The sequence below is a fragment of the Thalia democratica genome, chromosome 9, assembly GCF_965202585.1.
Source record: "Thalia democratica chromosome 9, ktThaDemo2.hap1.1, whole genome shotgun sequence".
NCBI classification, from domain to species: domain Eukaryota; kingdom Metazoa; phylum Chordata; class Thaliacea; order Salpida; family Salpidae; genus Thalia; species Thalia democratica.
Window position 1 is genome coordinate 17343188 of NC_139173.1, and position 11091 is coordinate 17354278.

At 24.9% G+C, this 11091-nt stretch overlaps 1 protein-coding gene across 1 annotated transcript; it reads left to right on the plus strand.

Moving 5' to 3' along the window:
* Positions 1–2826: 2826 nt before the first annotated feature.
* On the plus strand, positions 2827–10587 carry LOC145844861 (ectonucleoside triphosphate diphosphohydrolase 5-like). Its single transcript, XM_082952281.1, has 5 exons — positions 2827–3045; positions 7477–7580; positions 7778–8031; positions 9054–9282; positions 9931–10587. Exons 1-5 carry the CDS (start codon positions 2827–2829, stop codon positions 10373–10375), a joined length of 1251 nt encoding a protein of 416 aa, XP_082808407.1. The 3' UTR covers positions 10376–10587.
* The last annotated feature ends 504 nt before the right edge of the window (positions 10588–11091 follow it).

An 11091-nucleotide genomic window follows, 5' to 3' on the forward strand; every position in this document is an offset into this window, starting at 1 on the left:
AGTAGATTACCAATTTAATTACAATGCAAATAAACTATACAAATAAACAAAATTATTAAATTACTGATTATGGCTTGAGTTTGGTAATTTTTGTAAACAAGAGTATACACAACTTTTTATTCACTAAAACATATACTATTTGTATTTAGATAAAGTCAAGCATCTAAAAAAATACATGCTTAACTACAAAACAAGTCTGAAATTTATGTGAAAAAGTTTACATGTTCTAAAAAAAGAAAACTAATCAGAACAAAACGAAAACATGTTAGTTTGTGTTAAACTTCAAACTCATCTATTTTCTTTGCTTTTTGATAAACAACAACGTGTATTTCTTCTTGGATCGTTTTCAATTCTTGATTTTTCACAAACTCAACGCATTTAATCAAAGTTTTAAGAACAGATTTTCCTAAACTTTCGTTTTCAAAATGAAGTTTATCTAGCATTTTTTATTTTCTTATTTCAGTTAATAGGTCAGTTTTTTTTTAATCTTATATATATTACAAGTATAACTATATGAGCTTAAATCAATTACTTTTTTTTATAATATATATAAGATTGAAAAAATAAGTTGTATACAATTAAGGTATTGCATAGAGACTTAAAATCTCTAGAAATAAGTAATAAATTAAAAATAAGAACTTTTTATTTTTGTAACACTATTCTGTTGAATAAAATTAGTACAATTAAAGATATATAATATTATTTACAAATCTCAACGGCCTTAAAGACAACACAAGTTATATAAATTTCAAATGTTAATAGTTAAGTACTTTAATAGTAAAAAAAGTATTTAGTAAGTATTTAACGTAAACTAAATAGTTACACAATAAGGTTAGTTTTTTTTATTTTTAAGTTTACTTGATTGTTCGAGGTTTAGATTTAGTTTTAAAATTTGTGTTTACTGAGTGAGTATACTAATGTAAATTTACACAAAACTCATAAAAACAATAATAGTCTTGTTTTAGCCCAATTATTATACTTTTAAATAGCACATAACATTGTAGAAGTAGTTAATTCAAACTTGTACATTATATAATACATTGTATTTCTAATACAAAGTACTATAAGTAAGTTATTTGTATATATTTCTAAATATAGTTTAACTTTAGCAGTTTAAAGTATAATTAGCTTTAAGATTTTTATTTTATTTATTCAAACCTTAATTTGTGTTAGTAAAGAAACTTAAAAAAAAAACTTTTTTATTATTATCATTTAATTTTTCATATTTAAGTAATATCTATATTAATTAAGTTTAATTCTTTAATCAAGAAGCAATTTATTTAGTTTAAGTTTAATTTGTTTTGCAAGGTTGATTGCAAAACTCAAAAAAAAATTCTAATTTTTATCAAGCTACTATCTAAATATGTAACTTTAAAATATATAATTTTAAAGATTTTCATTGGCTGTTTGATTAATACAAAGTAAGTTTAGTAGCCTATGTTTGAATTGCTTGTAGAAGTATACGTTTTCAATTAGTTATTATTTATAGTTTATTGAATGACAAAAAAGGTGCTCAAAAACAATTTTGTCCAAGGACCTAGTGTAAAAAAAAACCTTTCGGTTATTGAGTCGTACGCTACTTAGATACAGTTTAACGTCTTGTCCAGGGTATTTTTAAATATATAAAAAACAAAACAGTAAAGATACTAACTTATGCCTCTGTTAATTACACAGTTAGAATTACAGAAAGTTTTGCTATTGCTTTTAAAGTTTTCATTTAAATTCTTTTTTTTATTGTTTAGTGAAGCAACTTAGTATAGCAACCTTTGTTTTTTTTTATGGTTTAGTATACTAACTTAGTATAGCAAAACTTAGTATAGCAACATAGTATCAAAAACTTAATAGCCAAAACATTTAACACTTAGGATTTTTATATGAATATTACTTTATACCACGAAAAAATGACAATAAAAGTATAATCCAATTTATAAAAAAAAATTGTTAAAAGTATAAGCTATATATAAAAAATAAAGATCATAGTTTTAATTGTAAGCGAAAAATTATTTCTAATATACTTTAAAACTTTAGTCATCAAATATTATACAAAAGAATATTAAAATATATGTTGCGTTGTATAAGTTTTATTTTTACACAAGTTAATTTAAAAACATGTTTTGGTAAATATTAAAGTAAATTTGCTTGTTTTATAAATCAATACAATATTAATTTGTGTAAATAGTTTTTTTTCTTTACTTTTATTGTACACATAACAGGATACACGAGGTTTTAAATTTTGGCAACTTAAATGTTTGAAACTCTAACAATTATGAGTTTGCTTCAATTATCCTTTTAATATTTTTCGAAAGTTTTTCAAAATTATCATCTTAACAACTTAACTTTTTTTTTCAAACTCAAAGTATATATTTTCTTTTGTTTACAACTTTTTAAAGTTTTATTTTGTTTCTGTTATAGTCTTGTTAATTAAACATTCAGGTATCTTTTTATATCTTTTAATTTCAAGTTATTTTTTAAGAATTTCTCCGTTAAAAATTGTTATTACAAATTTTATTGTTAAAATTTGAATTTTCCTAATTTAAATATTTTATCTGACCTACATAACTATATTTAAGCTGCAAACATATTTGTGTTTTTTAGCCTAAGGCTAGTATTATTGCGACACTATATGCCTAAAGTATTTATAATTTTGGATAAGGTTGACAATTAAAAATTGGTGTAAAGATAGAACACTATAGCATAACTTACTTTTTATTGTCTGTTATTTTTTATAAAAACTTATAATTCTAATAAACAATTTTGAGTTTAACGTTTTTAATGTAGCTTAAATTTTTGCTTATTTTGTCTTGCAGAAAGTTTACTTAAAGAACTATGAAAAAAAAAGTTGGAGTCCTTATTGGAGCCTTTTTACTAAGCGTCGGCATCTCGCTGATTGTTCTAAACCAAACTGGCTTACTTGTCAAGAATCGTTCACTTGAAAATGACAACTTCACATACTCAATAGTTATTGACGCTGGAAGTACTGGTTCAAGATTGCACGTCTATAAGTTTGAAAATGGTAATACACTGGTTAAAGAACTTTATGAAAAGGTTTGTAAAATATACATTAAAAATCTGAATAGTTTTAAAATATTAACATATTTTTAGTTCTTCTTGAAAATAAAAAGTATTGCAAATATTTTAGGTTGAAAAGGTGAAAGCGTAAAACTAAATCTTCTTTAAATCTATGTATAAAAACGATGGGATTTAAGAAGTCTTTTGCTGGAAACTTTTATATCTTAGTTTAACATTCTTCAGCTGTGCACTATTAGCTAAATCGATTTGAATTGCAAATATTGTAGAACAGGGGCGTATCTAGACTTTTTTTAGTTTGGTTGCACAATTTTTTTTGTTCAATAATAGAGTATTTTGTGTACAAACTTTAAAAAATACGCATTAGAATATAATATAGCTCTCTACTAGATAACTGTCTAAAATTTCAAAGGTACATAAAAATGCTTAAAAATTAAGTTATTTGAATATATCAGTAAAACAGAATGCAAAATGTTAATATGTAATCCAGTTCTTTAAATTTTAGTAAAGAAAAACTTAAATATAAACCTAAATCCTTTTTTGTTAGCAATGTGAAAATTTTGCCTTACATTTTTAAGCTAACATGAATAACAAAATATTTATACATAAGAAACTTAAAACAAAGTACTAATAAAAATTAATAGTTAACTTTTCCACAGATGTTCTTGTGCTAAAACTTTATTTCAACTAACGGCGTTTCACTGCTCTCAAATAAATTTAAGAACAGATCTACGGAGTCTATAAAATGTTAACACACATTAGAAAAAAAGCAGAAAAAAGCATGTATAATTATGTATAGTGTTTATCTAGGTAGTAACTATAAATGGACTTTATGGTTTAAAAACAAAGTTTGGGATAAAAGCATAAAATTATAAAATTGTCTACAAAAAAAAAAACAAGTTTAATAAAAGTAGGCACTAACCTCAAAAAGCTCTAAGAATAGGCACGTTTTAAAAATGAAAATTAAATTGAGTTGTGCAGAAATGTTACGTCATAATAATTTTAACAAATTGTTCAATAATTTATACAGCTTAAAAACATGAAGTATTAAACTTGCAAGTATATGTGAGTTTTGTGAAATAAATTAGTACATAAATAGACAGAGTTATTTAAAGTAGAATCGTCGGTTATGGGGACAGATATTCGATAAATCTTGCCGCTTATTCAGAAGTAGGTCTTTATCTTCTGCTGCAATTACTGCTCTTTCTGTATTGCAAGTTGGGCAAATTCTACTTACTCCGTTGGATGCATGTTTGATCTTTGAAACAATACTCCACTCCATGTTTGGCCTTTTACCGTACCTGTGAAAAAAGCTCCAGACATAATCCGATAAACGCGTGCTTTGTTTTTTATTTATATTTTTAAAAGTATGTTTATGATTAGCATATCTATCCTTGAAACTACCTGCTGTACTTCCGATATAAATTTTATCTGGGCCCTTACTTTCAGCTTTAACTTTATAAATTACATTTTTAATTAAACAATTACCTTTTAATGGGCAGTTATCTTTGTTTAATTTACGGCAATTACATGTTTTAGGCATATTACTTAACTTATTACTATTAGGGTTAGTTGGTTTTGAATATTTATTTATAGTTTTATTGTTATGCATTTTACTTATGCTTTTAGCGCTATTATCACTTACTTGTTCTAAGTTTTCTTTTATCATTTTAGAAATACTTCTAGTTATACGTTGATTATTATAATCTACACTATTGTTAGTACTATTGATATGGATATTTTCATTATCATTAATATTAAAGTTATCATTATAGCTTATATCTTTAATGTTTAAAGTTTTAATATGTTTTACATTATTGTTACCATAATTAAAATTTTTACTATTAGGATTATCATTATTATTACTGTTATTAAAATTATTATTATTATTATTACTGTTATTATTAATTTGATTAGTATAATTAGAAATATTGTTCATATCTACGTTATTACTAACTTTATTACTAGAGTTATTATTTGTGTTAGCTTTGATATGTCTATTTTTAAAATTTGAAATTACTGTTTTGTTGTGCGATTGTATTAAAGTTTTAACATTACTCATGCAACTATAAGAAATTTTAACTGTCTTTCTATTAAAAATTTTGTTATAAAAGTGGCTATCGGGGAAGTGTTTATCGACTAGCTTTAAAAATTCTTTACCTAAGTTTATATTAACTGAAGAGCAATATGGAGGATTATACCACATTATATGTCGGTTACGCGGTTTTTTGCGTTTTTTATCTACATCTAATTTTTCATACTTTAATTTACATTTAAAACCTCGATTTTTTAATTCATTTTCGTACGGTGCTTTTATTTCGTTAAATATCTTTTCATTCGAAGAGAGGGTACTTAGACGTTTTTGTGTCATTACCGGGAGGCATTTTTTTACATGATAAGGGTGGTCAGAATTAATATTGATAAAGTTTAATAAAGAATTCGGTTTACGGTACGGACGGTAAGTATTATTAGATAAATTTAAAGTAACATCTAAAAAATTCGTTATTTGCGCTCCTATTTCTAAAGTTATTTTAAAACCGATATCAGACATCAATCTAAACGTTGACTTTTTAATTCTTTCGTAAACAAGAGGTTTTGAAAGATCAATAACACCGAGTCCATCATCTCTATACAACCCACAATTATCAAAAATACTTTTGAGTTTATCTAGGATGTATAAGCCTACAAGATCGCATACCTCCGCTCCATGAAAACTACCCATTGGTATATCAAAAAAAGTTAACTTTTCTTAATAATAGAAAAATATATTCAATGATATGTAAAATAAAAAAAACTTAGGTTAAACAATTCCAGTTGTAATAAATGAGCTAAAAACTCAATTTAAATCAAAAACAAATTATGTTTTTGAATATAAAATGACAACAGACGTCAACCATTATTTTACAACTTGATGAAAAAAAATTTATAAAACTACGGTTTTTTTAATGATTTAAAACTGAAAACAACATGTGATTTCGTCGAAGTTTTTTAAAGCTGAAAATGAAACTCTTTGAGTAGCATAATTATTCATAAATACTTTTTTTAACACTTTTGATCGGTCAATTTTTAATAAATAATAAAAGGTTCGCTTTTGAAGTTGTTAAATTTTGGTAGTTATGAAATTTTGTATATACTATAGTTTATACATTTTTTTTTCGGCAAAAACCTATAAAACTACTTCACTTGATGTAGTTCTTTAAAAAATGTAAATTAAACTTTAATTAATATCAGAATCAACTATATTGATATGAGCTTTTAGTAAAATCTTTTAAAAGAAAACCATATTTAATCGATTTTTTATAAGCTTTTGTTTTCAAATTTATTGGGGGTGCACAGGAAATAGGAAACCAGTCAAAACACGCCCCTGTTGTAGAAATAAAAAAATATAAATAAAATTGAAACGTTTACATCTTATTTTAAGAATATACTTTCAGTTTTTTTAGAATTAAAAGTTTTAAGCATTATTATTAACATACAAAAAATTAACTCAGTAATAGTTTTAGTACTACACAACAAACACCACAGGTTTTTCCATTAACTTCTTTCCAAATTAACTATTTAATAACTAAGCAAATATAAAGTCTAGTTTCTCTGAAACTAAACTAACAAAACAAACTCTATTATTGATTAGTAGTTTCTGGTATAAGCTGAACTTTTAAAGATCACTCTTTTAAATTTTATAAATACACAAAATACTAGCTAATAGTTTGTTACGACAGAACTTAAGAAGCAAGTTTTGAACTGTTATAACTGTGGCTTATACTTAAGTAGATACATATTTTTATCTGCTTTATCTTATATTCCTTTCTTGCAATACTTAGTTTGTACAGAACTCCGTGGTACTGTTTAAGTTGTTTAACACAAAGAAATATATTATTTAACTTATTAATTCTATTTCTATAGAATTATAAATAGACTTGAATAACCGAGCGAACACGTAGAGGAGTGATGGCACAAAATATAAAATATGCTAAGTACTGCTGTGAGTAAGCATGGTAGACACGAAGACTTTGTTTATTTTCTTAATTTGGGGAGTGTGTAGTCATACTTGTGTAGCTCAAAATAGCATTTTTTTTACGTCCTACAATAACACAGCTACTTTTTTTCTCAGCTAAAACTCTACGATGATCTGTTAACAAATTTTTTACAAACAGTTTTTTTACTTGATTCATTGAATGTTTTTTTTTGAAAAATAACAAAACTAACTTAAGACTAGTAGATTTAACCATTCGACAGTAACAAAACAGTACTTATTTGAAGAACCTGGTAATAAAAATTCCAACCGTTTTTTGAACTGTAATGTAAACGTAACCTTAGAAAGTATCAAAATTTTAAAGAAGTATGGTACTTTTGTAAATTTGTTCTCTTTTTTTTAGTTTAGGTTTTGAACTAAACTGCAAGTAAAGTTTTACATAAAACAAAGCTCCCTTACATATAAATATATGACAGACTAAACCAGGTCTATCATACTACGTCAATCAGGACGAAGATTTAGCAGCTGAATCTATTGCAACATTACTAGATAAGGCAAAAGCTATAGTTCCGAAACATTTGTTAGTTTAACTGAGAAAAGCTATTTTAAAATAGTAACTAAACAATTTGATTATTATGAATTATAATTATCATAATGTTAATAAGTTAAACTAATGCTTGAATTACTGTAATATGAGTACCAACATATCATACTTAAAATTTTATATTAATAGTTTTGTTTCTAAATCTTTATATATGTGAGGAAAAATAAAATTAGGTGGTTAATGACTCCCTTGTCATTAAAAGCGACTGGCGGAGTACGTGCATTGAGCAAAAAAGTACAAAACCGTATTATAAATGCAGTTAGAGTAAAGATGGCGACCTACCCTTTTGAAATGACTGCAGACTCAGTGTCTGTTATTAGTGGCGAAGATGAAGGTTTTTATATGTGGCTTGCAGTAAACACGTTGCTGGATAATATACATCCAAGTAAAGTTATAAATTCTACCGTCGGTACCATTGAGTTAGGAGGTCAGTTGCTGATTAATATTTATTAGTTTTTTTTTTGCTTCTCTAACAATTTAAAACATTTTATGCTTTTGTACATGATTTTTTTATAAATACTAAATATAAATGCATTAGTTTGGTTAGTTAGTATATTCTAGCAGCTCGTAATTAAAAAAAAATTGTTTTTGAGTACTGCTAATGAAAAGTTTTTGTATTTTTATACTTAAAGTTATTTTTCTTAACTAAAAAGTATTGCTCAAGTTACTGTAAAGTAAAAAAGAAACTGATTTAAATAATAATCGATTTATTTCCAGGTCTCAGAGTAATTTACTACTTTATAATTACTTGACAAGGTCCCTTTGAAACCTGGTATAAATAGAATAGTTTACTTGCAATTTTATTACTATTTATACATTTTTTAATTTAAAATGTATTTTTTTAAATTTGAAACATTAAGTAGTGACTTAATAAGACTTTGTAGAACTGCTAATATGTAATAAACAAAGAAAATAATACTGAAAAAAAAATTACAAGCTTAACACACTTGTTTAATTCACAAAAAAAGAATATTATCTCTTAATACTTTTTCATTAATTAATCATTTAAAGATTCGAAGTATGTGTTTAGTTTACTTTTAACAATCAAAGTGAAACTTGCAAAGTTTAAACCTAATTTAGTTTATTTTAGCTGTGACTGATATTTGTTTGTTTTATTTATTTGATAATTAGGAAGCTAAAGCACTGTAAAAAAACATTTAAAATAATACAGGATAAATTAGACTAATAGTATGAAAACATAAAGGATATTAGAAAACTGTAGAACTTTCAATTTGATAATATAAAAAAAACTAAAACTTTTCATTGAGTAAAGTATTTATACAGTTGTTTAAGAAATTGACAAAACCGTAATAGTCTGAAAATTTCCCGTATTATACACAAAAATATTTGTAACAATACTTGTAAAAAAACCGTTTTAGAGTAAAACTATGTAACTAAAATTATTTGTTTATATAAAGTTATTTTATTCACTACTTTGTTTAAGTATAGGTCAATCACAACAAGTTTCCTTTCTATCTTCAGAATCAGTTGCTTTGAACGAAATTTTAAATTTCAATTCGTCCAGTAATGACTTTTTTTCTAAAAGTTACTTTGCCTTGGGTATAAACTCTGCACGAGCAACTGTTTTTGATTCGATGAAGACATCGGAGAGCAACAAAACCAAAAGTCATTGCTTTCCTCCTGGTTTTGAAAAAGATTGGACTGAATCTGGGAAAAGGTGTTTTTCCGTTATATATTTGTTTAAAATAGTCAGAAAAATAAACAGTAACTTTTTCGTATGTTTTTATTAAAAGAATTTTGAGAGACTGTTTTGTACTTAAACTATTTTTAAGATTTAGTTATGTTGTACATCAAAAACTAATCTAATACCAAATTAGAAAAAAAAAATCAATTTTAAATATTATAAATAAAAATTTTTTTTGACTTGTTTCGACATACATTAGTCATTAAAAAAATTTTAAATAAGTTTATAAAAAGTAAGTAAATAAAGCATCAAAATCTAAAAATACAAGTGATTGTAGGAATAACGAAAATAATAACTTTTTTGTTTGGATCTTTATTAAAAAACATAGCAAATAAATTATTTTTAACTTTTGACATACAACTACTTTTTTTAAAGTTATTATTCTATTTAAGTTTTTTATGTAACTTAAAATGTAGCTTTGCTTACAAAATTTTGTTTTTTACTAGGTTAAATTGCTCATACAAAACTACATTTGTATTATATTTTTGTATGTTTAACAATTTAACAATAAATCCATTAGTTTAAAATTTAAACTTTAAATTAATATTTAATAAAAACTTTCTAATTTATTTAATGATTTGTATTTTTGTATATTTTCTAATTGTTGAATAACATTTGCAGGTATTCAATCAAAAGCGCCAACAAAGCAAGCAAAAATAAATGGTATCGGGCATGCAAAAAGCAAATCTACGAAGCTTTTGAAGATTCTCTAAAGCATCTTTCGTCAAACATTGCTGATAGCAGAAAGTTCTACGTTTTGTCGGTTTATTACTACAAAGCGTTAGAACTAGGCCTAATTGGAAGTGATGGAGGAGTTTTTCGACCGGTAGACTTTGATCGTGCGGGAAGAAAACTAGTTTGTACTAATAATGAACTAAGAAAGCAGAAAATAAAGGATTCTGGCCACCCATCCTTTCCGTTTCTCTGCATGGATATCAATCTTGCATCATTTTTTTTGAAAGAAGTTTTTGGATTTTCTAAGAAAACGCAACTACACACGCTTAAATCTATTAAAGGTTTTAGAATAACTTGGGCTCTTGGTTTAGCTTTGAAGTCTCGTTTTTAGTTTCCATAGTTTACTGAAGTGTTTAAGAAACTTAATGGTCTTATTTTCATCAATAAATGTTTTTTAACTAGCATTTAGTAAAACTTTAGCAATTAATAGCTTTTAGTAGAAAAATTTTAAGATAAATTATTATAGACATAATCTTATTTAAATACGATATGATTTATTGTCACTTTATAACATTTTAAAAAATGTATAAAAATTATTATCTATACCAGAGTTTCTAGAATAACTAGTGTAAGAAGGTTTTTTACCCTTTTACTTTTTTACTTCTTCATTAGTTTTACGGTTAAATACAAAATAGCAAACTAAAACTAGTAAAAAGCAAGCTAAAAAGTTAAAAATTTGTAACTGCCCAAAAGTTCGAAATTGCCCTCCTACTATTTATTGCTCCGCACCAAATTTACTTAAATAGCTTAAAAAGGGGAAATATTTCCTTTTTAAAACCATGGAATATACCCTTAACAAAGTAGATTTGTTTTTATGATATAATTTTAGCACTGTGTAACATAAATTCTCATAGGAATTTTATATTTAGAATATAACGTTTACATATTTCTATGTATAGTTATCACTATAAATAAACTAAAAAAAATACTACAATTCAAAAGTATAATGCAATATGTGTGAAATAAATTCATATAATTTAAAAGCAAATTTACATTAATAAAACAAAAATTAATACTTAAAGATTTCGATTTCTATATACAGTAAAA

Coding starts and splice junctions, on each gene's coding strand:
- LOC145844861 (XM_082952281.1), top strand. CDS start 2,827: ATGAAAAAAAAAGTTGGAGTCCTTATTGGAGCCTTTTTACTAAGCGTC. Junction 3,046..7,476: donor TTAAAGAACTTTATGAAAAG/GTTTGTAAAATA, acceptor AATATATGACAG/ACTAAACCAGGTCTATCATA. Junction 7,581..7,777: donor GCTATAGTTCCGAAACATTT/GTTAGTTTAACT, acceptor AAATAAAATTAG/GTGGTTAATGACTCCCTTGT.